Genomic DNA, 27,827 nt, shown 5'->3' on the forward strand with positions numbered 1-27,827 from the left:
TTCTGCAAACACGTTCACTGGGCGTAACCCACGCGGCGACACCAAGGACCGCTGGCTGATCTATTGATATGTTCGCAGCAGGGTGTCAAAGTCGGAGAGACGAAGAGCCACTCGTCTCTTGTAGGGGGTTCATTTGGAAGTGTTTGCATTTGTTAGCCTATTGAACACGGGATTTTAATCCTTCAGTCTCGAGTTTGGCGGAGAAAACTAATCTTACATAAGTCCCAAAACAATATCATATGTCTTTATGACAATATTTATTATTGGGACCCAGTACAGTGCCGTTCTAATCCAATATTCTTGAGGTTGTTGGAGAGACTTCTTGTCTAAACAGTGCCATTCTGCCCCCTCTAAGGCATAACAATGGTACCTTATAAACACAAGATTTTAATCCTTGTCTCGGGCGTCTTTGAGAGATCTGATCACACACAATTCCCAATATACTCGTCAGCCAGCTGACAGATTACCTGGGTCGAACGTGTTGCTGAGATGTTTTTGAAGAGATACTTGTGGCTATTGGAGAAACCTCTTGTATAAACAGTACCATTCTGCCACCTCTAAGGCAAAACAATGGTAACTTTATTCAATGAATTTGATATGAAATCCTTGAGTCTCCCCCTGTGGCCAAAGGAGATGCATGAATAAGAGTCAAAGACTTACCAGTGCAATACGTAGCCGAGGTGAATTTTTCCCCAATCTTCAGCCTGTCTACTGTCCCCATGAGATGAAAGTCATCGAGGCGAAACATCATCAGCCTGCCTCCCTGGGTAATCACAGCCACAAATCCTGGAACACCACTGTCAAATTTCCCCGAGCCATCACACTGGTTTAAGCTATCTGTCATAATCTCCTCCTCCTCAGGACTACCTATCAAATCTATAGGGAGCATATAGGTGGATATCACAGCGTCATCAAGGTTTTCAACACTAAAATGTCTACACGGTTCCTCACTTATCGTCACAATGTCCTTGTCGTACTTGACCTTATACAGCAACAGACAACCACCAGATACTGCCTCATTCGCCGCATCATTCTTAGATTCATCTGACTGTAGTGACCCTTCACTTCCTAACACTCCATTACTCAGTTTCTCTCCGTCAATTAACGGTGAATTTTCCAAATCTAAGTCAGCCTTGTCATTGCTGTTCAGTTGTACAGGTTCATCCTCCTCAATTTCACTGTCAAATTTGGGAGATATCACAACTAATAAATGGTTCTTGTCAATAGTGGGGGTGACGCTGCTGACTACATATTCTTCTTTTCTGTAAGGTTCCGGCACTTCTATGCACTGGACTAGTCGATTCCTGCCAGGCGACACCCGTGTCTGTAAATTATCACTGTCAATATTAGTCTTAGTTTCCTTGACAGACAATTCCATTTTAGGGGTGGTTTCAACTTTGATGGAACTTGTTGTGCCGTCTAGCGTCATCTTATTTCCATTTGACCCAGGAGGGGGCGTCACTGCAACAATCTCCACATCAGAATCATAGTCCATTTCTACCATTTGTATATAATCCTGCAGAGGTAAAATCGTCTGTTCCTTGGTGATTTTTTTCTCAGTTTCTTTAAGTTTCTGTTCCTTTGCGACTTTCTGACTGATGTCGTGTACGAGTATGTAGGGTATGAAGGGATTGTGCTCCAAATCACTATGTGAGTTGTGTGAATGAGAACTCTCACTGGGGATGATCTCCATGCTACTGTCTGTACTAATTGCCTCGTTAACCTGGTTCATTAACTGCACCTCTTTGCTTTCAGTACATCGGTAGCCCCAGTTGAGAAGTAGAGGTGTCCGCCTGATTGAAACTCCACTAACTAAACTCGGGATAGGTTTCTCTGGAGCTGCACTAGCTGTATTCTGTGGGGGACCAGCAGCACACATCGAGGACACCTGGATATCACAAGAAGGTCGCGATCTTTTCACTGGACCGGTAAGTTTGCACGACTTGTTGATGTCGCCATTATGAAGAGGGATCTCTAACATTGGGGGGTCCGAGACAGACTTTGATTGTGACTCTTCATCAGTAGCACCACTGCTCGCATAATCCTCGCTTGTGTTACCACTTTTGCTGCAAAACAAGATCCATGATTTAGTTTCATAAAATATAATGGTCGGACATGACAACTGACAACAATTAAATCGGGTCATTCAGCCAAGCAAGAGAGGTAATTAAAATCTCTTGATATAGACCGAGTGATTGACTGTTTTTCCTTGTGTATCACGTGCAAGAATTTAAAGAGGTGAGGGACTACACACATTCAAAATTGTGCGGCAATGTAGAAAAACACTATAAACAAGGTGACCTCAGGTAGCTGAGAAGAAGTCAGACTTTATGACGCCCTGAAAGTGATTTCAAATTCACATGAGACAAAGTAATCAGGCATACCTGTCGCTATCCTCTTGCCAAGCATTCTTCACATTCTTCTTGATCAGCTGGGTGTCATCAAACTGGGCCAGTTGGGTGCCAGTTTTCAATGCAATCAATGGATCACAGGGGTCGATGTAGAACACAGCATGTTTCTGAAAAATGTAAAGTATGAGGTTCCGGTACAATACTGGGACAATAATAAAGGGTTCACCAATGTTGTCTGTCCTAGAGTCAGAGTCCTGTAACATTGAAACTATCATCAAATTAGGTTATGCTCATTCCCCTTGGTATACCGAATACCAATTACCTTGGTTTGGATATCATAGTTCTAATGTCAGCCTGAGGTCTCACTCCATCTCCCACTGTCTGGTCTAGATATCCAAAGTTTTCCCGCTAGGCTTTTCTGCACTGGACATCAAACAAATCTTGGACAAAACATTGCCAAGAATGCAATACTGACAGGTATGAAATGTTTACCTTAATCTGCCTGGCTACGTCCCACACGACAACGCCACCATTTAGAGTAGAGGTACATATATAATCATCACAAGATGTCGTGCTGACAGCTTCCACTTTTTCACTCTTTTTGCCATGGAGAGATGCAGGTTCTGTCGCATAGGTCACTGAAAATACAGCCAGATATGTCAGTTAGACGACTGCAGATGAGTGAGTGTCATGGTCAGTGAAACTTCAGTTTTGAGATTTCATGAATTCTAACCATTTTCAGAAAACTGGTAACCGTCTCAAAAGGTTCCACCATTGCAGTAGCCTGAAGGCCGAGTGTATGCTATGATTTCTCTATCTGGCCAGTGACATTCCACTAGGATATGAGAGGACAGTGTGCTCAGGTTCAACTTACATGCAAGCGGCACATTCTGTGTGTATTCTCCCTTGACAAAAGGACAGGACGGGGAATGCCTCTCGTGCTCTGACCATGGCTCATCAGTAGGCTCCCAACAAACTAAACAGACATTACAGGTGAAGCACATCGCTCGGTCATCTCCTGTGGCATTCGGCTGGTGATAGAAGCCAGCCTGAGCCATTGGATCTGGTAATGCCCATCTGAAACAGAAATCAAAGTAGGAATCACAGCTAGGCTGTTTTGCAAAGATTCAAAGTCAGACATGACTTGGTCAATGTTCTCTCACAGAGCTTCTCCCTATTATTTGGGTGGTAACATCAATGAACTGTTTAAAAAGATCTCAGAAACAACTTTTATGTGCATAGTATTCTTTCAAATGCAAGTTTCGAGCATAGCCTTTAAATGAATGTATTTTGTCACTTGTTAATTGTCATCACTGCACTTGATTGACATCCATGAATATCCAGATTCTTACTTGTAGTTCATGTGAGGCCACTTGGTGAATGTTTCCCTCCTGGCTGCCTCCGAGTACATCAGAGTCCTATCAACTGGTCCTGAACCAACATCAGACAAGTCAGGACGCGTGCCGGGTAAGAGGTATGAGAGTCGATCATAGATTGCTGCAGCGACTGGTAAGGCAGGCGTTGGGATGTGATGCTGCTTCAACTCAACCATCAAGTTACTGAACACTGACTTTAGAGTACAGTGAGGAAGTTTCATACAGACTGTCGCCCACTGAAATTTATGAAAAATAGATGTTATACGAGTGTTCTGAACACCAAGACACTCAAACCAACCACGGAGTTGAAGACTTCGTAACTTAGATCTATCAAACACCGCTTTCTTCCAGCAGAGATAGAACTCAGAACTTACACATCTACTTCATCTCCAGATAACATATCCAAGATTTTGCACTGGCCTTTTCAATGCCACTCGCTGACAAAACTATAAAGAGTCAAATGCTTGTTTGCACTGAATGATAAGGTGTGCTGTTCTTGAGCTTTTTGACAAAGAAACTGATCTTCTCATGCCTACCTTGGCAGTTTTATGATTTCCCTTTGTTGCCTCTTGGATGGCCGCCGTTTGTTTTTCAAGTTCCTTCAGCACATCTTCCACAAAGTCAACACCTGGCAGATCCACACTCATGAGAAGTTTGAACAAATGACTTGCCTAAAAAGTGATTAGAACATTCTCTAAGACACAATCATGACAATGGTTTTATGATTTATATTTTAACATTTACTCTGTAACTTTCAATTCCAGGGCACAGCTATCAACCAAGATCTAAAATAAATGGTTTGAAACAAGCTTGCTTTCTGATGCAACATTCCACTTGACTTACATCCTGCAGTGGCAGTTCTACTCTGACCAGATCCTCTGCCTTTTTCACTGGGGTCTGGAGCATGGTGTCCAACAGGAGGACTCCATTCAGATCTCGTCTCACACCAACAGCCACACCATCTGTAAAGAACACCTTGTCCCGACCAGGAAGATAAGTACATCGGAGATTTTCTGTTGGACATGCTGCAACATAAAAAAAGAGTTAATCAATCTAGTAGTCAAATGACTTTTGAATTCACAAACATTTTATTGACTGAATATATACAGAACTGCATGAAACAATCAGCCTCTGGCTCTGCAACTGACATCATCACTGAAGCATTGCATTTGTGACAATCTGTTCGAAATTTCTAATGTCTTCCCATCACTGATGCTGACAAGACGATAACACACACCAATGATGAGGTAAATGAGTGCAGCTCAGTATCTCCAGCATGGACGAGCGTCATGCACAGGGCGGGGATGGCATGTTATGTTGTCACGACACAGGAATGTATGCAAGGATTTCGATGTATTGTTGCGATTAATGGAGACAATCACCACAACATCAGGTAGGCCCACAATGATGTGTGCATCATCACAAGCATGACAAATATGTAAACAAAATGGAGGGAGGAACATTTTTCTTCTTCCTCGTTTTCTTGACTTAGGCCTACTTTGAGTTTACTTTAGTGTTTACATAAAGCACACCTGAAACATCGGATTTTTGCAGCACTGATCCGGAGGTGACATCTATAACTTTCACTGCAGGTTCTTTGGTTGTTACTATAACGTTATTCAGCGTCGAATGGTACGTGACGCCAGTAGCTGACTCTCCGATGGATAAACACCCATCCTCTGCGATGAACCATTCCGCAGAGCCAGCCATCTTTGATTTCACCTCACTCAAATTATATTCATGACGTCATTTTCGATTAATCATCTATTTACGACCTTTAAATGCATATTTGTGACATCATTAAAATACCAGTTACTTTTAGATTGTATAAAATTGTAAATTATTGCTCAGAAAGGCAGAAAGGGTATTTTTGTCATTCCGTTTTAGGCGAGTTCGCGAAACGTGACTTCCGGTTTTTCGCATGGAGCGGAGAAAACAAATTCCATCATCCAAATTTTCTATATTTTCCTCTCCGTAAAGCACATCTATCAACGAAAATGACGGAACACTATGTTGTGCAAACACAGGCAGTTGTCAGTGTAACAGTGACGAGCACAGTTAATTCGTTTGGATCGATCAAACGGTTTCCAAAAGACTTGACGATCACTACTTTGAAGGTAAACAAAACAAATGTACACACACACACACACACACCACATACATGCACAATACATGTCGGTGTATGTAGATGCTTCCATGCATGTAAATGTACATGACACATAGACATAGAACACATGTTGAATGAATCCCATAAGCACTCAAGAATGTTTATCACGAATGGGAGCCTCGTCTACACTATATGTACTGTATCACACACTCTATATCTGTGTTTCTATCTGATCTACTTGATTGTTTTATTGTTTTAATATTTAGTAAGTATCGACTACAGTATCCGCGTATCCGCTATGCCTACGCCGCCAGTACGGTAGGTGTAGATCTTGCTTTCAGCTTTGTTCCTGTTATCCTACGTATGATTTCTCTCTTGTTGTAGGGAAAGCTTGAGCTACTGACTGGCTCAGTGTCTGCCAATATGAAACTTGAACTGCGGTCAAAGGACAACAAACTTGTCTGCGAGATGACAAATGATGATGTGATGTTAGGGTCTTATCCTGTCGAAGATAATATGATTATACATGTGAGTGTAGTGCAGTCGGTCAAGATTGCATTGTGTAAGAGATGTAAGAATGAAGACGTATGGGCATCCATAAAATGCTGTCTTCTTTCTTAAGACAGTTTTATCATCGTATAAGTTGTGGCAGCTCCTGAAGGAATTCTCTGTGATTACAGAAATAATACACATACAGTAGCAGTGTATGTGGGAGAGGAGCATTTATCTTACAACATGCGTAAAATGAGTAATCTTCAGTGAAGTGTCATTTACTTAACACCCTCCTGGGGATGTTTGCTATCTCTTAAACCCTCGGTGAAATGACCAGCTTCTACTTCAGGTTGTTGATCCTACAATGGGAACTGGTGCATATGAAGATTTGTCCACTGTAAAGAAATTCGAATTGACAGAAGAAGAATATGCCAAAAAATCAGGTATACTATGAGCACATACAGCCTACATTTGCTTTTCGATGTTTTCTGTCTGTCAGTTCATGACTTGTTTACAAACCCAGATTATTGTGCCTGGTGCCTAGTTAGTATGATGTATGACAAAATAGGTTGTGATTGACTTGGACCTGTCTGGTGGAAGACCCTGCCTGGTGGAAGACCCTGCCTGGTGGAAGACTGTGCCTGGTGGAAGACCCTGCCTGGTGGAAGACCCTGCCTGGTGGAAGACCCTGCCTGGTGGAAGACCCTGCCTGGTGGAAGACCCTGCCTGGCGGAAGACCCTGCCTGGCGGAAGACCCTGCCTGGTGGAAGACCCTGCCTGGTGGAAGACCCTGCCTGGTGGAAGACCCTGTCTGGTGGAAGACCCTGCCTGGTGGAAGACCCAGTCTTCCCCATGTGACTACAGTTACACACACATTTAGTGTGAACAAAAGATAAATGTTGAAGAACTAACTTGTGGTGGCTTCTGTTGCCTGTTTCAGATTCTGTGAGAGCATTCAAACAACGAATGAAGATGGGCCAGTTCAAAGAAGTCGATCCTGAGGAAGTTAAACGGGAAGCAGAGTTAAAGTCAAAAAAAGAAGCTGAAGAGAAGACTTTAGCTGAATCTATAAAAGTAGGAGAGAGGTGCGAAGTCAAGCTTCCAGAACAGTTACCCAAGAGGGGTACTGTTCGATATGTGGGTAAGTTCTTCTGTTGCTCTTGGGCAGTGGTACATGGTGTGTTTACTGCATCTTCCAACTTGGGCCCAGGGACACCTGTTTATCCTGTATAAGGCAAATGAAAGAGAAATGACGGTGGGTAAAAGTATGACTGCACGGTGTCCTTACATCATCTGACTGCAAAATAATGCTACTGCTTGTTGTTGTTTCAGGAAAGACTGAGTTCAAGCCTGGTCATTGGGTTGGTATTGAATATGATGAACCCCATGGGAAAAATGATGGCAGGTGAGTGATTCAGGATAATCTTGCAAGCGGAAGAAGACCTTGAACTTATCATTTCCATTCATCCGAAATTGGTCTTGTGAGGACAAAGTCACAACCAGAAGGCCCAGTGGCAGAGCAGATGTGCCAAACCAAGATGCACTTAAATCCTTTCTGTTCAAATACATCAATCAAATACATTGACTTGTACAATACCTGCATATCCCCTTTGTAATTATCATGTATAACAACTTAATATTTCCACTATCATTTTGCAGTGTGAAAGGTAAACGGTATTTTGAATGCCGCGCCAAGTATGGTGGTTTTGTTAAACCAAACCAAGTGGCTGTTGGAGACTTCCCAGAGGAGGACTTGGGACTGGATGAGATGTAGGCCTGGCAGTGTTGGCACCAAGACTACTTAGCTTCACCTAGATTGAACATATTTGCTCAAAACACTGCTTGTACTCACTCTCATGTTGAGGGAGTGAGTTGATGGTGTTATAAAATGGGCTCTGCACTCACTCTCGTGTTGAGGGAGTAAGTCGATGGTGTTATAAAATGGGCTGTGCAACGCAAGTTCATTACTCAGATCAGCAAAGAAATTGTGACAATGAATTGAACTCTATCGGACAATATAACCTTCGTGATTGCTGGACAGAAGGAGCTTGATTTCTTTATGTTGCTGTCAATACCATAAAGTGAAATGATTTGTATATGTATGATTGTCATCCAGTTGGTGTGTCCATGTTTGTTTTTCGTATCTACATTTTCTTATGACACTTTAGAGCTGTGATATTTATATTTTAAACCAAAAATTAGAAACAGCATGTCAGTCGAAAACTATGAGCGTCAGTTACTGGAAATTCTACTTGTATTATAGATGAGATGACTTTTCGCTGACAACCAATTCCTTTAGTTGTCTTCTTGAGGCACAGTCTGCAATGGAATAAAATAAACGTTTGTACTCGTGTCTGAAACTTGCAGCTACTGACATTATAGTGTAGAACAGTTTGTTACCAACCTCATCTACAGTACTCATATCAACCTCACTTAAATCAGTACTTATTCCAATGTATGAGCTAAACTTGTATCTTCAGTTTGCCTTCTGGTTGCACCAAGATTCCTTTACAGGTTCTGTTGTCACTGTACCTCTCAATGTGATACAGATTCCTGTTTTGATTAAGAGTGTGCAACAATTTTGTTAGATTTCTCTTAGATTGTGACTGTTAATGATGTCTTTGAAAGAGACAGCTTTTTGTTGTGGACATCTTAGGACAGATGTTCATGATTATTGATTTGTTTAATAAAAAAGTTATAGCTTTTTACATCAGTGACTTCTTCTTATTGAGTTTGGTAAAGCCAGGCGTGCGAGTGCATACCCTGGATATATTCCTGGAAGTCTATCATAAAGCATTCACACCTTGTGTGTGTCTTTTGATGTCCTTATGGATGTGATAGTGGTTGTGACTATCCCCCCCTGTTTGAGACAGTGTCTATGTTGAGGATGAGACAACCCAGCAGTTCTGATGGCATTCAAGTGCATGTGATTTCGTCCTGTATTAAAGGAGTTGGCCTATTCCCAATGGTCTATAGCTGATAATGCATGACAGGCTGCCAATGTCCCTCGGTGGTTGTGACTGGAAAGACATGGCATCCTGCACGCTGATAGCATTCAACTTCGTGATTTAGTATTGCATGAGATGGGCTTCCCTCTTCCTGATGGTCTCTTATCATGTTTGACTGGGATGGTAGATTGTGTCCCTGGGATTGGATGTGACAAGAAAAGTATGGTTGTGACTCTGTTCCTGATGGCATGCAGGTCCACAGGTTGTGATTCGGTTGTGACGGCAGTGCCTCTCACAAGATGTTACTAGGACTGTCTCTTACGTCCTTTTACTGGCTGTAAATGTGTCTCAGATCAGGTCACACTGGATAGGACAGTGTATTTCTGCTCTAAGGGTTCTGCGACTCTTTACACTGGGCTAGGAAATTCTTCCAGGCCTAAATGGTCCCCGAAGTTGCTGTAAGGCTACCTGCTTGTTGTGCTTACAAGTTCTTCTTGCATCTCTTGGAGGGACTGGTTGTCGCTTACGATTGGTTGTAATCAGATCAGAGCAATTGCAGAATCGAACTCATGAATTCCTTTTAAAATTCAAAGGGGCGTCAAAGTGTACTCAACCACGGAGTTATAGCTTGACTGGAGGGCCATTGTTCAGTTCATTTTTGGGGAGGGTTTCGAGGTGAATGTGAATCTATGTCAATATCATCATACCTTTAGCATTCCAGACAGAGCTGTGGTAAGTGCTTTGAGTCTTTTGGCACAGTCACAGAAACGCCCTTGGCATGAAAAAATCAAGTTGACATTATGGTTCCACTGAGGCATTTTCTCCTCGTCTTCTTCGGAATAATCTACCTTTTTTCAAAGGTCCACTCAGGTTAGTAGTCCGCTTACTATCATCTTTTCAATAAATGATTATGATAGCCATGGGAGATACCTCAAATCAGCTCCTTTCGCAAGCATTTATTTGTTTTGGTTTCTTTTCCAGTAATCCTAGGTGATAGTTGCGATCGTCACACCTCGTGCAACCACCAACCCGACGGCCTCATAGCAAACAGTAAATGCGAGGATGGAGTATGCGTGTGCGCTTATGGGTACTACGGCGAGAGTGGAGACGTCCGATGTATGAAAGGTAAAACCCGGCTCCCCTCCCCCAGCCCTCTCCTCCTCCTTCTCCTCCTAATCGAAGTCGTCAAGAAACATATTCGATTTTGAATTTGAGAACGTTTTCGAATTGAAAATCGAAATATCATGGAGAATTGCGCAGTTCGGACCTGTTCGTACGACGGAATAATGTCGTCCGTATCTCGCCACAATGACAGGCTCCATGGTCAGTCTTATACGCACTTCAAAGTCTTCTGTTGAACCTGTCTATTATTTCAGGTCATCTCGGCGATGATTGCGACACTAAGGAGGACGGGACAGCATTCTGCCAGGCGGGGGATGAACATACCATCTGTCTCAGCAGCAGATGCGCCTGTGATACCGGCTACGCTCCAGAGAGAAATACATCACCACTTTGTAAACCAGGTAAGTCGTGGTGGAGTTGGCCCCATGGCTTGTCGGACAGTCTCAACACTAAGCGTCTCCACATGTGTTCTCGTTTCTGAGCTCTTCACGACTGCGACAAAACCAATGAAAATTTCGCCGTGATGATAGCGACCAGCGACAAGCAAGAGGCCATGACGGTCATGACATTTACGGTGACGGTCAGCCATGTTGGAGCGCAGAACAATGATTTGTCATACCTAACTTTACTGAATCAAATGATCTCTTGCTTTCTTATGTCTGTCCCTCAAGCATGGTTGGTGATGACGTATTGTAAAACAACTCTTCGACAATGAAGCAAGTTCCGCGAGTTCGTCGCTGTCTTCCCAAAACAACATAGAGTGATATTCTCAGCAGCGCACGTCATCATGGATCTTTCTTTCTTTTCAGTTGTACCGGGCACAGCCTGTACTTCGGGTGCGACCGGGGACACCCTGTGTCAAACCGGCATCTTCAACGGCTATTGCACGGCCTCCAATGAATGCAGCTGTCCGTCTCCGGGCGGCTTGATGGAGGTCTATGTCGCCGAGCTGAAGGCATGCCACGAGGAGTTGGTCACGGAGTCTTGTACGGTTTGCAGGAAATCTGGTGGACGGTGCTATGATGTGGACTCCGACGGTCAGCCGGATGGATGTGAGTGCCCAAGCTATAAGTCAAGTTCGACGAATGATGCAGTAGCGGTTGGTTGCGACACCGGGCTAGGTAAGATTTCTGAAGAAATACTTTTCTCGATTAAGGTTATCCTCTTTTTACTCATTCCACATGCAACTTGCGTCCCCTCCTATTCCTTACACGTTCCCTTCTTTTTACTCATCGGTACAATATACTTCTGCCCATTCCTTAGGTAAGCGTTGTATCAAGACCGATGGGTACGTAATTACTGTGCCATTTCTTTTCCAGCTGAGATCGGAGAATTCTGCGCCGCTCTTGATCTTGTCAAGTGTCGCCCAGACCACTCCCAATGCCGTCCAGCTAATGATCTCTCCGGTAGATCGGTCTGCAGATGTGAGCCTGGCTTTATCGTACACAAGACAGCCAGCAGGTCCGATTTAAAAAGGAAGAGTGAATGTTGTAAGTACATTACAACTGTTGTATGTAATACTGTCCGTGATGTCCCACCTTCGGCATGTGTCTGGTTGTACCGTTACCAAAGTCCGGACAGTTCAACATCAGCGACACACGTGCACCGAGAAACAGAACCCCACTACCGCCTCTGACCGATCGGATGGTCTACCATCGGGAGCCCACCTTGATTGGTGATAGGAATCGGGCCTTTGTCGGCACATCTTGAAAGGTGACCATCGGGTAAAGCAACTTGTGTCTCCGTAACTTATCTCTTTGACATTACTTATTTCTAGATAGCCATTTGTCGCGCTTTACGGATCCAAACTGCGCCACCTGTCAAGATAACAATGGCCAATGTTATGACGTAGACGGGGATAATCTGCGAGATGGGTGCGAGTGTCCACACTCCAGGAGTACTTCTAACCCGGAAGATCCGACCAAGGATTGTGATGTCGTACATCGTAAGTGCTGCTACGTCTTTGACTTTAGTTTTCCCTTTGCCTGTTGGGGGAAGCCAAAGCCACCGCGTATTCGAAAAGTGGTGAATGTTGTTATATAAGATTCCAACATTCCGGAGGTAGTGGATGCGTTCACTCCGGACGAAACAGATTCGGTCATTGCAGCCTCCTGTCTGTCGAAGGTAGGTCTAACGGATACGGCTACCTCGGGAGCCCTATATCAGATGCGACGCTACTTTCAGCGTCAGGGGAGAGGCTAGTAGATTGCACGCATAGCATTGTAAAAGTAGAGTTAAGTCTTTATCTGACAAGACTTTGTGCAAACCCATACCTCCTTTCTTACAGTAAATGTCGAATGCCAGGGAGAAGAGATGCGCGTCTGCTACACGCCCCACAACAACACATATTTGTACAACATAGCTGATCGTCTGTTCGAGGGCTCTGCGTTCATTTACGTCAGGAATCACCATGGAATCGACCCATGCATGTTTGAACACGTAGCAGACGACTGGTGTCTGACACTTTCGTTGAGAGCTGACCGTTTCGAAGCGTGTGGCACTAAACTCCACTTTCCAACAGTAAGTTGATATCTCTGGCCCGATATGAGGTAACACAACTAGCGCATATATATGTGTAGGTACGTTCTGGACCTCTCTACTACATTGAACTGTCGATGCCTTTCATTTCAGCGATCCATGGTGAGTTACGAGAATTTCATCGTGGTCCAAACAAAGAGTCTAGGCTGGAGTCAACATGACCTGAACTATCATGTCTACTGCAAGTATGACACAAAGGTCCATGCCATAGCATCCGGTGCCGATATAACAGAGTAAATATTTCGATTGCACAACACACGTACATTTACGTATGTCATTTACCGCGTTTGAAAACCCTACCAACAAAAATGTTGGGGCACTGTTGGAATAGCAATACATTGAACGCTTTAAACCCAGGTTTGGATGGCAGATCAGCACCTCACCTGCTAATGCTAATGATAACAATTATCTCTCTTTCAAATACTCTTCACTGAATGTCTGTCTCCTCATGCTACTAATTGTGATGCGGCACGCCTGGTGACATCTGTCCGTTCAGAGCGTTTCGTCATCATCGGAGAACGTCGTGTCCCGACTATTGTTCCTAGTCCGTATTTGATTCAAAATGTCTCCTCATTTTCCAGTTATAATGCATTCACGGCGTCGGAGGGTGAGAAAATCCGCCCTGAGCTGGAATTCGACGTCTACGACCAGTTCGGGCGGGATGTGACCCAAGTTGGCGTGAGAGTTGGCCACCCGGTCTTCCTCCGTGTTGTCATGGCAGACGACAAGCTGGTGTATAGTTCGATCCGGGTGGAACTTTGCATCGCTTCAAATCAACCGGTGTTGTTGACGCGCGATACGTCGTCACTTTTACTCTTATTGGATGGGTAAGAATATCAAACTTTCCATCCTGAGGCTGTTGAAAAGGATAACTCGTTTCACGACATGCTAATGTATTATCTGCATACAGGGTCGCTCGAAATTGGACGAGTCTGTTCGATTGATTTCTTATGCGATATCAGCTCCGACAACAACAGTCTTCGTTGGTCGTCGTGCAGTATACTGCTTTTCGGTGAGGCAAGTCAAAGTTTGTGTACTTGTTGTTCGTTTCAGATGCCCGGCAGACGTCGAAATCATCACGTTGGAAAGACTCTTCGCCTGGGAAGCAAACAACACGAAGGTCGCCTCGACTGGTTTATTTCCCATGTTCACCCTCAATGACGCGAGTAACGTCTTCTTTCATTGTGCGGTCACTGTCTGCAGGGAGCGGCAGGACTGTACCCCGGTAGGCCTACCAGTGATATTGCATCCATTCCCGTCTCCTTTTCCATGCGCATCCCTTTCTTTTCACTCATCAAACTCACAAACCACGCCACCACCTTCTCCATACACATTCCCCTCTTTTAACTCGTATGAACAAAACATTTGTCATTCGCGTGGTTGAGCGCGACCACAGCCTTGGTGTTCATAATGTGATCGGAACCGTACAACTCCTGCTTTCCCTGTCCTTGGGAAGTCACGAAACCAAATTACTTCTTTGTGCGATCAGGCAAAGTCTTCTTCGCCCCTCAAATTATAGTATGTGATTATAGTACAGCTTATAGGCTCACGGGTTGTCCTGGTATGGTTCTTTCAGAGAAGCTGTCCGACAAGAAAGCGGCGCTCCCATGTAGGGGAAGACGCGCTTGAGAGAATACGGCGTGGGTTGGTGGACTCAAATGGTCAGCTCAATCAAAACATTCTGGAGAACCTGCGGACGGGTTCTGTGAACGTTGACACCAGAAGAGTGGACCCGGGCATCCCCTCAGGGGGATATTATCCTAACTCTCATGCAAATGACGTGAAAGACGGTAGGTAGTAAGTAATTTTTCAACAAAATTGGAGGCGTCTCCCTTGCATTGGGTTATCGTCTGGTTCCTGAGATACATATATTGACAGATACGAAGCGAAAAACGAGAAGGTTCTAAACATCTAGATCTTTATACCAGAAAAGTCGTGACCATGCCATGATGTCAACTGTATCAGTGATGCAATATAGAGGCTGAATCACATTTTACTAAACGCCTATTATAATCCGATGACGGTAGTGTTGTCGTTTATATATATATTCTTCGGTTGATTATTACTAATCCTTCATCCTACCTACCGAACCAAGTTGTTATCTTCTCCTATCTTTTCAGACTCAGAGCCTGGATTCTTTGAGTCTCCAGACGCCGTGCTAATAGTGTCCGTGGTAGGGGGCGTGCTCTTTCTCCTCGTTGTGGTTGTAATTCTCGTCTGCTGCTGCGGTCGGAAGAAGAGGAAGCGACCGTCGCGTTCCTCTGCCCCGAGGATGCAGTATCCGCTATGGTGGGGTCTGAACCCATACCAACAAATGCCAAACCCATACATGCCGAATCTATACCAGCAACAGAACCCATTCATGCAACCAAGCCCATTCCAACAGACGCCGGAACAGAACCCTGCCGATTCGGATCAAACAGCGCCCAAGCAGAACCAAAGGGACGGACAGCCGACGATTCCGGCCCAGCCTAGGGAAGAGTCCAGCCCAAACGGCAACACACAAAGCTTGCTGCAGCCACTTCAGGCTCCAAGCTTAGCTCAACAACTTCAGAATCAGACTATGCTTCAACAATTGCAGGCACAAAACGCGCTTCAACAACTACAGGCGCAGAATCTGCTGCAAACGCAGAACCCTTTGCAGCAGTTGCTTGCGAGTGCGTTGAGGGCAGCTTCAGTCTCCCAGCCAGCGATATCTACCGCCAGCACACATCCAGAAAGGGCTCAGACGCACCGCAACAGCTTTATACCCGGACACTGCTCCTCCTATCATGACACCTCCTGCACGTCCATTTCCACCATTCAGCCCATGCTCCAAGCCACCCAGACGACTTGTTTGACTGGACGATATATCGACTCTCTGCCGGATTTCCGGATACCTCGTCCTCAGATCATGCTCCCAAAATGGGTCAAGAAGGACTTCTATTTCTAAGCGGGCATTAAATGGTGTCGATAAAATCACTTGTGAGCGACATGAATCCATCTACTCAATCTCACTCTGTAACACGAATAAGGAAGGGTTTATGAGCATACATGTATTTACAAATTTGGTGATGGGCGCGTATATATAATTATATGTTGTACCAACGAATCGGGAGCAGCCTGGCCTTTGAGAACAGCTAGACTGCCCAATCATCACCAACAAACTCGAAGTCTGATCTCAGGCCGACACCAGCTCCACATTTCTCAGTTACGGTCTATGTAACCCTTTGCTGTATATTATTCAGTTTTATTCTTTTGCACGTGTTCACAATCACATGTCGTTAGACGTTGTCAAACATTGTCATTATGCTTTTTGCAACTCTACATTAATGAAATGATATTTCACCTATTTTGTTGATATTTGTTATTTTAAAATGTTTGTGTCACATTTCAATGTTGTATGTTGCACTAGACTCATTGCATGACAATACATTCATTGCTTGAAACCCACAAACTATCTTGAATTCTTTTTTGTTGACTCAAAGTTGAACGAGCAGTACAGTTGAGAAGAGCCTTGAAAGATGTCTTCCCCTGACTAGATTGTGACAGTTCCTGTAGAGATCTGTGCCACATCTAACCACTTCCAGTGATCTGTGCTCATGTCTTCCTTGGACCAGATTGTGACTGTTCCTATAGAGATCTGTGCCACATGTCTTCCTTGGACCAGATTGTGACAGTTCCTGTAGAGATCTGTGCCACATCTAACCACTTCCAGTGATCTGTGCTCATGTCTTCCTTGGACCAGATTGTGACTGTTCCTATAGAGATCTGTGCCACATGTCTTCCTTGGACCAGATTGTGACAGTTCCTGTAGAGATCTGTGCCACATCTAACCACTTCCAGTGATCTGTGCTCATGTCTTCCTTGGACTAGATTGTGACAGTTCCTATAGAGATCTGTGCCACATGTCTTCCTTGGACCAGATTGTGACAGTTCCTATAGAGATCTGTGCCACATGTCTTCCCCTGACCAGATTGTGACAGTTCCTGTAGAGATCTGTGCCACATGTCTTCCCCTGACTAGATTGTGATAGTTCCTGTAGAGATCTGTGCCACATGTCTTCCCCTGACCAGATTGTGACAGTTCCTGTAGAGATCTGTGCCACATGTCTTCCCCCTGACCAGATTGTGACAGTTCCTGTAGAGATCTCTGCCACATCTAACCACTTCCAGTGTTCTGTGGTCATGTCATCCTTGGACCAGATTGTGACTGTTCCTATAGAGATCTGTGCCACATGTCTTCCCCCTCACCAGATTGTGACAGTTCCTGTAGAGATCTGTGCCACATCTCTCTCACCATGTTGATAACTTGGCAGAGCATCCAAGACTGATCTGGCCTGACTGTGACCGTCTCATCTCTCTCATCATGTTGTCAGCACGGTGGAGGAGCCAGGACTGTCAAACAGTTGTGTGAGCTCACTAGAGCTTGCACTTACATAATAGCAATAAAATAAATATAATATTATGTATATAATTATTATATTACCGTCATCGGATGCGCATCCGATATGCCACGGGATCCTTCACCGTCAATTCCTTTACCGTCATTGGATCGATGCCACCAGATTTTTTGTAACTTCACCGTCAATTCCTTTACCGTCATTGGATCGGTGCCACCAGATTTTTTGTTTTTGTAAAGGTTTCGGGGTTACGACCAATGCATGCGAGCATCGTCGGCGGAACCCCAAACTGCCCTCTCGATCTATCCGTAGGCCGCGCCACTAGACTATACCTCACAATGTTAACTGGTTACTGATATTATCAGACTTCTGGGTAGTCTATTTATTGGAAGTCAATTTCAACGGGCAAACTCCTCTAAGATATAGAAACGTACACACCTTTAAAGTCAATTGTTTTCGTGGTCTTTAATATAATATTCACATTAATTACAATGTATGCAATATTAGTAAACAGGTTTTGCTAGACATGTGTCGTGTAAGATTACTTTGAGAGCATGTGCAACTAAATTTATAGACCCTTTAGTGAAATAAATACATATATTTATAACAATTATATATTCATAAGATTTACAACATATAAACACATTTTAATTTACTTTCCTTAAAATTGAAAAACAGGGTCTTTGGACCTTGCACTAGTTACAGGGAAGTCCATATGTTCTAAGGACCACTGACAGCGGAATACATAATCATCAGTAAAAAATACATGTAAACTTCATGTTTAATGTTATGTACAGCGTCGATATCGGGCTTGCCATTTTCGGTTTTTAAGAGCAATACTTATGATCCATACAATGGTAAATACATTAAAAGAATACTGTTCGGTGGTCGCCACCACAACTACTGGTGTAGGCAAAGATAGCAGAAACTGGGTTAAGTATTACCGACTAACTCATGTCAACTGGTTATCTTATGCCACGAATGAACACCAGAACAAGTCTAAATAAAGTCAGAAAATATTAACTAGGCTTCCTTAACTCGCCAACTATGGCATCTGTCATTTCGGTTTTGTCAGTATTGTTCCAGTGGGTTAACCACTGCATTGCCTGATGACCAGCCACAGCCTGCTTAGAGAATGTGCATGACTACATCACTGCTCAATGACCACTTGGATTTGCTGGATATTACACAATCTCACCACAAATCCATAGCAAACCAGCCACGAGGTCAAAATCGTCATGATGCATTCCCGTTTAACAAGCACAACAAGATCCAATATAAATTGCCCAAGTTCATCGTGGCATGTGGTCAGATTGTTACTTTTATCAGCAACGGGGTTGTTCATTATGAGTAATATGACATTACACAGAATTCTTTAAAAATGCATGAAAAACAGGCTACATTTCGCCAATGAAATACTAAAATAACACTCACAAGTACCAACATGAATCGCTTTAGATATCTCACCAAGTACTCCACATTTATTTCATAGAAATTGAGAATAAAATTTTGTGACCCATTAACAAGCTCACCCCCCACCCCCCCATCCCCCCCTCCCACTCGTGTTCTTGCTCACTCTCATAAGCTAAGCCATGCAAACCATCGACCATTACAATTGTGATGGAATGGGAATATACATGTTTGTACAGACGCTGGAATAATTCATCAGAGATTCAGAACACTTTGGACTAGCGTTGAAAGTCGGGAAATACATGCAATCAAATTCATGCAAGATTACCTCTTTTGAACAAAACATTGAAAAGATCAAGTGAACACCATACTGAACATGGACAAAGTAATTTACATGTAAAACAGTGTAACATTGACCAGGTACCTCAGAGCTTTTGTGGTGGAACCCATCTCACACTCAAATGGCAATGTTATCATTTGGAAAACATGACATCTATTCAATGATGATGATTGCAGATTATGTAAATGACTCTTACTCAATTCTTACAAAAACATCTAAACTGCATTTCTTTGTGAAGTGAACACCAGGAAAGAAAGGCGTCAGGGCTCAATGGCAACATCGCACATTAGGGATTAGGGGCACACTTAAAATGCTAGTTTACAACACGTGTTTATGAGTATCAGATACAAAATCATCGGGGCACTCTCAATGACAAAAGGTGGGAGCGAAAGCTACTATCTGATTTGACTTTGAGCCCTATAGCCATACATGGTGTGCCTTCACAAAGATCTTTGAGCCTAAAATGACGATAAGTGGAGGGAGGGAGGCTATTCTACACCTGGTGGGTCCTGATACCACAACTAATTTCATCAGTTCCAAAATCCATTCTCAGTCGGCTCTATCCCCTTGGCACCAGAGAGTAAGATCAGCACATAGTCAAGATTAGACCTTACTCTAACTGTACTTGTAATACTCATTATGATCATATCAGTAGTGACATGGCAAAAATGTCAAGAAGGCATCTTGCCAGAGCAATCAACTACAGTTACTTTTTTCATTCCAGTACATGTATGAAATACATTATATGACAACACATTATTTATGATAACTCAATAATGCGTCAAATGAAAACTGAAATATCTTTATCAACATGTTCAATCAAAGATATACCCAAGTCTTCTCACAATAAAAGGTGAGAAGCATCTTCTGTGATCCAAAACCATGTAAATCTGGCTGGTTACCAACTCTTAGCTAAATCATGAGACTGGGAAGAGTTGTCTTCATACATGTACGATAACAGACATGTATATATATCAACCCATAAACACAGACATGTAAGCTACAGTGAAAGGAACAAAGGCAGCCCTGATTCATCCTGACTCCATGGGGCAATAAAATGAGGTTCTCAATAGATATTCAATTCAGCTAAAAATGATCCAAGTCTCAACACATACACTTTATGATAATCATTTCACGCCAACTTGTGTCAGGGAATACTACATTTGATGGTCATTTTGATTGCTGAAAAATTGCCAAAGAACATTGTCTTAACTCTCACCTCAGACAGAGAGTTGAGATACATGTACATTAGATGAGGACATCTTGGAGAAAACACACGTCCCAATCCACACTATGAACCCACCCAACTAAAATATGTGAGGGGCACTCCCCGATTTGTTAAACTCGTGCAGATTTGTAGCATCTGACAGCAGGCTCAGACACCACCTTGATCCTGATGCAGCACCACTAACTTACCCTAGAACATAGCTGACCCATCAGCAAAACGTGAGACAAAGTCCCTCACTAACAAAATTCACTGTTGTACAGCCAAGCTAATAAAATGCACCAAAAGACGTATTCCGTTTGTGAGCCTAGTTGACCATAAGTGTGTGTGACTCCATGGGTGCTGCAGAATCATACAGCGTGTCCGTATCCTGCGTTGGTTCCCCTTGTAATTGGCACTGATTCGATAACGTTCCCGCTCCACAGTCGCAGAAAAATCTGAAAGGAAACACAGAGTTAAATTCGATTGCATAAACATATCAGCAGCTTACTGAAAACATTATGGAAGATGTACAGTTATGTGACATTTGTGTCAACAGAAATGAGAGGGTTTTTGGCTGAATGTGAATGTCAGTGTCTATAAAGTCACCTTTATGGCCTAATATTGGATTCCACACGTAATCCTCTGCACAGTCGCATGACTGCTCATTGCATTCTAAGAGAACATCAGCTTACCTATCATGACGAATGAATTCTACTTCATGACCAGCATGGCAGGTTTTGATACAGTTCACACATATGGCATTTCGATCGGTTGTGTTGCATGTTCGACATCTGAAAGGATATCATGTTGTTTAACAAATGGTATTTACAAGTAGGAAATGGACGAGAGCAGAGAAGCCACAACAACACCCCTGGTGGGTAATATCAGGGTGAATTCAATGATCTGATGAGGCAAACATGGCCAGAGTAAACAGACTCCTCATTAAGCAAAATGATTTAGCTAAAGGATATGTTTTTTTCCACAAAACCACCATCTGGGATGAGAGCAGGACTACAGGTATGCCTAAGAATAGGATGATTTCAGTTTACAGTGATTTCGAGTTTCTATATCTCTGCTAACATTGAATACCATTTACTAGATATAACAAAATTGGGAAGGGAAACATGAACCTACCTGTAGAAATCATGCATTGGAAAACTTGTATAACTGGAGATCTTGTACAGACACTGGCCACTGGCGATCGCCTTCTCTACCATGTTGTGATTACCGTAGATTTTGTTGTCTGAAAATGAAGAAAGTGCTTTAGTGGTTTCGATCAAAAGAAACAAGCTTAAGATGAGAATAACAGCCCGCACAGTATTTGATCCAAAATAATGACGAAGCTGTTGATGGTATGCTACCTAATGACACTCTCATTGTTACTGACCTTCATAACGGTGATAACACATTGAAGTTTGCATACAGACCCAGCGACTCAAACGATGGTCGAGTTATTGTAAAGTAACCTTACCTTTCAGAACTGGACTGACGCCACTCGCAAGGCACAGCCCACCAAACTTATTGTTGAATATTTTGTTCCCTTCTAATGTGGCAGTGGCATTGTTGGTGATCTCAACTCCCGCAGCGAGACCGTCAAAGATTCGATTCCTCCGGAGGACTGGATGACTTTGTGTGCTGATTAAGATACCGGCTTGGGCATTTCTGAAGATGTCGTTTTCTTCTAAGATACCTACAAACATACATCAAGGGCTCACATGTGGTGATGGTGTTCTGGTGATAGGGTTCGTGCCTTTGTACAAGTAATGATGGTCACTGTAAGCTCAAGTCCTGCATATGGACCCAGTTACAACCACTTAGAAGTTGCAGTGACAAGCTTGCAAGCTTAATACCACGGGGCTGGTTTGCCTGTGGACTTAGCAGCACAAACCTATGTGTATCAAGTATGTCAACCTCAAAGAGGCTGGATGAAGGTCATCAATGTGAATAGTGAGGCAGCTCAGGCTGACTACTCCCATCATTCTGCCAAAAGGGCAAAAGATTCTTTCATTGCTTTGTAGTCTCATCACAAATTGGAAACTCCCCGGGGAAAAACCACCCCAAATGTCAACTCACCCTTTCCACCATTGAATATACAGATACCGCCATCCCGGCCGTCGTGGATTTTGTTGTGCTTGAGTACAGGATTACTGTCGGTCTTAATCCACACTCCTGCCATGGCATTGTCAAATATTTCATTTTGTTCAATGATGCCCAGTCCGCCATTGTAGACTAGAATACCACCGTTTTGTCCGCCCCAGATCTTGTTCTTCTTAATAAGTGGATTGCTACCAGTTCTGAAAACCAAAAGTCATGATGATTACCTTCTGCACAAGAAACTAAGATGAGGAACATAAATTGGCTCAGAGTAGCATAGACAAAAAGTGATCGATTGTGATAGCACTCACCGTATTTGAACTCCAGAATATAAGTGGTTGAAGATGTCATTGTCCTCTAAAGTGCCATGTCCATTGTCATAGAAATAGACACCAACCTATAGCAACAAACAAAACAGTCTTTAGACAAATGAATCAACATATTGTTTCATTCAAATGAACATCAAAGATACTAAACGCATGCCCTGGCAAAGGCTGTGTAATGATGGAGCATCACAGCCTAGTGGTCACACACCACTGGCTACAGGGAAAGGGTTTGATTTCGGGGGAACCCAGTAGAGCATTTCCAGATGAATTGGCATCGTTTTGATGTATCCTGTGTTTGATTGGCGGTCAAGACGGAGATGTTAAGACTGACATACACCGTCCATAAATCGCCCAAGGATGATCTGATAAGCTAGTGAAGACATACCTGTTTGCCACTGTGTATTCGATTGCGTCTGAGTACCGGCGTGCTCCCAGTTGTGATCCAGACGCCTGCTAACGTATTGGAATAGACCTCGTTCTCTTCAATAAGACCTTGACCTTTCTCATGCACATAGATCCCGCCGTGTTGTCCATGGTGGATTTTGTTATGCCGAACTATTGGATTACTGTTGGTTCGTATCTGAATACCGGCCAACGCGTTACCATAGATGTTATTGTATTCTATAAGACCGCGACCTTCACCAAATATATACACCCCGCCCTGGTGACCGTTGTAGATTTCATTTTTCCTGAAAACAATCAAAACAGAAGTGTAAGTTATCATTACTAACAGTCCAAGTACACTGGAAGAGCAATATCATGCTGCAAAAGTCTTAACACTCAAAGTCAAAGACTACAAGCACATTACTTATTCTATCTGACATGTAGGCTCGAGATACTGGACAGAATATCCTTACCTAATTGTGGGATCACTATTCGATGTCACCCATACACCAGCAAAGTTGTTCGAATGTATTTTATTCTCTATGAACTGGCCTCGTCCGTTTTCATGCACGTATATTCCACCGGTCTGTCCGTGGTGGACCTCACATCTCACAACCGTAGGATTCGCGCCAGCCTTCACCTCAAACCCTGCTATTCTGTTATTGTGAATGTCATTGCCTTCGAAGTAACCCTGAAATAAGCAGAATGAATCCACGTTTACAGCTATATTTGTTAATGAAAAGAGGCTCTGAACACATCATATGATGAAGTTTTCGAGACTTTGGATCATTCACATCATTTATACAGGGGAGGATGACCTCCCTGGTTCCTGGAGTTCATTCATGGCCTTTGGTTACTGTAACAAGACTCATAACATGACTGGTGACGACTTTAGCAATGGTCGCCGCCAAAGTCGTCGTTGAACTACGGAAACAGGACATTGAGATTGAAGAGAGAGCTTACCATGCCGTTGTCAAAAGTGAATATTCCGACGTCCCTCCCGTGATGTATGTGGTTTCTCCGCATGATTGGATTGGCGTGATTCTTCACCCAGACCCCAGCGAGTGCGTTACGACTTATTTCATTGTCCTCATAATTGCCGTGGGCGTAGTCCGTTATGTACAAGCCCACGTTTTCACAGTCACTGATATCACAGTGTCGAATAGTTGGCTCAGCACCAGGACCAGTCACACACACAGCAGCACCAACTGGAAAGAGGCCAGATATATGTAAAGAGTTGGTTTGCAAGGTTTTCAATTGCAGTAGACGAAGCACACCTTTGATAATCAAGGGCAGGGAAAATTATGCTACATGCATGAGGTATAGTACCCCAGCCCTTTAAAAACGTCTTATTCAAAAGACCGCAGGCATCTGACATAAACTGACATCCCTGAGGTCTAAAGTGATGTGTCCCTGCAGATTAACACACTCATGACGTTGGATATAAGTCTGACACTCCTGCCCCTCAACAAGGCCACCAAGTTGATACCATAAACCAAGCTTGCCTTATAGAACTTACATGAAGTAGAGACGACGTGAGGATATTGAACATGACTTACCAACTGATGAGCTTCTGATAACACAATGGTCGATGATTGGAGAACAGTTCTCTTGGATTTCAAGTGCGTAATGTTTATGGTGAGGGACAGAGGAAGTAATGTCAGGCGAAAACTGAAACAAGAAAACATGGAAGTACTGATGAATGGTCAGCTGGGATGAAACTGGACCTGTGGAACTCAAGCCTGAATGGGCTGAAACTACTGAACCTTCTCATCAGCTCAATCAAACAAATAAAGTAAATACCCTCATACAGTCATGTGAACAGAGGTATGACTATATGGTTTCCAACTCATAATGCCTTGAGTAGGATCTGATAGACAAAAGCTTCTCAGGAGCTAATTCTAGTTATAGTTGTTCTTCAGTTCCAAGCCAAACAACGAAGTGATATTTTCATCATAGAAATGAGTTTACCTTTAAAGCCACATATCCTAGATACGCCTCTTTTGCACCTTGGATGAACATCATGGTGGACTCACTAAACCGCTCAATGATCACGTGATCTGTGACATTGCCGGGAGCTGCAAATCAAAAAATACACCCTGAATACCAAATATTTGAAAACAAACCACCCGGTTAAGTTACTACGTCACAAAGGAAACATTAAACCACAACAAGGCAGTTTGACTAAAATATTTACCTCAAGCAACCATAGGAATAGGATCCTTCTGTTCTTCACTGCATGCGATGTAAATCATTGTAACCTTCGACTGAGTGATAGAACCACCTTGCTGCTGTCAAGGAGTCGATTAATGGCTTTGTCTAAGATTTCCAAAACATGGGGCAACACTTCTTGTTTGCCCCAGAAGACTGTCACATTTCAGTCCAGCAGGCTGAAAGGGTTAACTTACCTGCTCCTAGTAGGCTGACATTATTATCTATGACTAAGAATTCTCCTTGATAGACACCAGTGTGGATGAATATTAAAGTGTTCTCCATCTCCTCGGAATCCGCATAGTTATATGCCTGTTCTATTGTGTCAAAACACTGAAAGAGAATTCAAATTGGAGTAGAAGTTGGTTCATCTCGACACGCTATAGAGTTGCCCTCCCCCCCCTCGATAATAGATGCTCCACCACTAGCACAGTCTTGAGGTAACCTTTTTCCTCAACTCTAGCACGCCTTTGGTTGCATTGAATCAAGCTTTGTTCTCCGTCACATAATCTGTGATTGTTTTTACATCTCAAGTCGGTAATTATTTCTAACTCACCAGGAGATTTCGTCCTCTATTTCCCTCATACTGTTGGTAGTAACCGGGTCGCACATGTAAACCATGATACTGAAGGTATAGAGTTATCAAAGATGACTTAATTACAATATTACAGATTGTGCATTTGTCTTCAACGCAGCAAATGAAGAGGTTGTGTTGCCATGATTTAGAAGATGAGTCCAAGTACATTACCACTACCTGCCTCAGAGTCAGACTGAAAAGTAGAGTCATGAACTTACCAACTGTTTGAAGCTTTCTTTCCATGGGTTTTGATATTCTGAATCTTGTGGCTGTATGAATTCAAACTTCTTTGGTTCTGGGTTAATCAATGGAAGATCATAATTGTACACACTTTGGTATAGGTTTTTCCTGCAACAGGGATTGAGAATTATCAAAAAAGTGTCATACTCTTAGCATTTCAGTTTTATTTTAGATAGACTGAGGAAAGCATCTGAAGGAAATTGATGTAACAATTGAAAACAAAAAAGTAGAATAGACCTTACCATAATTCTGTGTCATTACTGACTGAGTTGAACCGCTTGCAAACTTGTGCAACATTACATAAGTCATACTCTAGGAGGTAGGAAAAAATGGCTAGGAGGACTTCATCTGGAAGTTCGTGTTGGAGATAGTGGGCTCCCACTGGGTCTGAAAAATGACATGCAATCATATAGTTCGACGACTACAATACAATTCAGGGAAAAAAACATTCATTTCACAACTGATTCTGATCTTCCAGTCGTGCAGAAACATTACTGGCAGCATCGACTTGCTTTCAAAGCCCTAGCAGATGTAAGGTTATTACCTGAATGATGTCCAATTGAGTTACTCTCCATTCTTAAGTAATGCCACCTATCTCACATTTCACCACACTAACGAGACCATGTTGCATTATGTGGATGATTTACCTGTATCATAATTCATATTATCAGGGAGCTAAGCTGATGAATCTTTTTGTGGAGCTATGTTACAAATATTAAGATAAACTTACTTTTGGTAGGATCATCAGCTGTTTTGACTCGCTTTGATTTTTTGGCAGGGGTGGGAGCAGAAGAACTAGGTCCTGGACTAGGGTTGGCTGGTGCAGCTTTCCTCCTCAAGTGATATGTGTGGGTTTTGCTGTTCTCTCCTTCTTGGCAACTAGCATGAGCTGCAGCAGCTGAAAACACACAAATTGACAACAATCAGCCTCAGGGGACATCAATAATTAACTAGCAAAGATTAAAAACTGACAGAATGTTACCTATTCTCAGCATCACTTTTAACAAAACCAGGACTGATGATGGCCTAGAGACAGTATTGGCCCACATCAGCATTTTTGTTAGAGCCTACCCGTCCAAGTATAGGCTATGTAGGCTACCTGGGCATGTATTTGATGAATCAAGAAAAGTTTACTTGACAAAAATCATCATTCATTCTCATCTCAGTTTCTGTCTTTTGGCGGTTTTGCCAATGATACTAGGCCTACCACACCGGTGGAGTTAGACACCACCAAAAGAGATACAATATATGCCTATTCTATGAAAAATTAAGATGACGAGCATGGATGGTCGTCGAAAGCCATCGCCAAAAAAACCATTGTCCTTGGCCCCAACCCGAGAATTGATAGAAACTCTGTGTACAAAATGCACTGTCTGTTGTACAGATTTCACAGCCAGACAAAGGCCAATTTTTCTCACCCGTTGTTCCCCGTAATGGTGAAATAGATCGTCTTCTCAGACGCCGTCTCATTCGACGAACACTAAGTCGAGTCGTCCGACCCGATGGACTCGACATATCTTATGTATTTTTGACAAAAATTAGGAAATAAATTCATCAAAGATCAGGATAATGGTTTCAGTAGGCTGCCATATTGGTCTATGATAATTCTCTTGCGCTGGTCGCATTTGACGAATCACGTTCCTCCTTACGAATGTCGACGGGAATCTAGCCAATAGAAATTGAGAACGGCGGTGTGGGATATCCCCGGAATTCCAAAATGGAT

The 27,827-nt window shown here is 43.1% G+C and overlaps 3 protein-coding genes across 6 annotated transcripts in view; 1 reads left to right on the plus strand and 2 right to left on the minus strand.

Annotated features, from left to right (window-relative positions):
* LOC135484549 (baculoviral IAP repeat-containing protein 6-like) overlaps positions 1-5,443 on the minus strand; it is a 36,951-nt gene extending 31,508 nt beyond the window's left edge. For all 4 annotated transcript variants that reach the window (XM_064766138.1, XM_064766137.1, XM_064766136.1 and 1 more), the window contains exons 1-8: positions 5,260-5,443; positions 4,571-4,752; positions 4,264-4,398; positions 3,704-3,963; positions 3,226-3,428; positions 2,844-2,989; positions 2,385-2,518; positions 661-2,066 (exon numbers count right to left, since the gene is read on the minus strand). In XM_064766138.1, coding sequence (XP_064622208.1) covers positions 661-2,066; positions 2,385-2,518; positions 2,844-2,989; positions 3,226-3,428; positions 3,704-3,963; positions 4,264-4,398; positions 4,571-4,752; positions 5,260-5,437 — 2,644 coding nt within the window. In that variant the 5' untranslated portion in view covers positions 5,438-5,443. The remainder of the gene's footprint in view (positions 1-660; positions 2,067-2,384; positions 2,519-2,843; positions 2,990-3,225; positions 3,429-3,703; positions 3,964-4,263; positions 4,399-4,570; positions 4,753-5,259) is intronic.
* Positions 5,444-5,539: 96 nt separating this feature from the next.
* Positions 5,540-9,034, plus strand: LOC135484550 (tubulin-folding cofactor B-like). The gene is made up of 6 exons (XM_064766140.1): positions 5,540-5,844; positions 6,219-6,362; positions 6,676-6,769; positions 7,267-7,467; positions 7,659-7,731; positions 7,986-9,034. The coding sequence occupies exons 1-6, from the start codon at positions 5,725-5,727 to the stop codon at positions 8,098-8,100; spliced, it is 747 nt and encodes a 248-aa protein (XP_064622210.1). The 5' UTR covers positions 5,540-5,724; the 3' UTR covers positions 8,101-9,034.
* A 9,839-nt stretch (positions 9,035-18,873) lies between these two features.
* LOC135484551 (F-box only protein 11-like) lies at positions 18,874-27,682 on the minus strand. Its single transcript, XM_064766141.1, has 17 exons — positions 27,523-27,682; positions 26,835-27,002; positions 26,347-26,491; positions 26,083-26,212; positions 25,844-25,912; positions 25,485-25,620; positions 25,048-25,154; positions 24,636-24,747; positions 24,040-24,284; positions 23,550-23,767; positions 23,078-23,381; positions 22,678-22,763; positions 22,346-22,566; positions 21,744-21,962; positions 21,407-21,515; positions 20,965-21,063; positions 18,874-20,727 (listed from the first exon to the last, which is right to left on the minus strand). Exons 1-17 carry the CDS (start codon positions 27,617-27,619, stop codon positions 20,598-20,600), a joined length of 2,595 nt encoding a protein of 864 aa, XP_064622211.1. The 5' UTR covers positions 27,620-27,682; the 3' UTR covers positions 18,874-20,597.
* Positions 27,683-27,827: the final 145 nt, after the last annotated feature.

This window comes from Lineus longissimus, chromosome 3 (genome assembly GCF_910592395.1).
Source record: "Lineus longissimus chromosome 3, tnLinLong1.2, whole genome shotgun sequence".
NCBI classification, from domain to species: Eukaryota; Metazoa; Nemertea; class Pilidiophora; order Heteronemertea; family Lineidae; genus Lineus; species Lineus longissimus.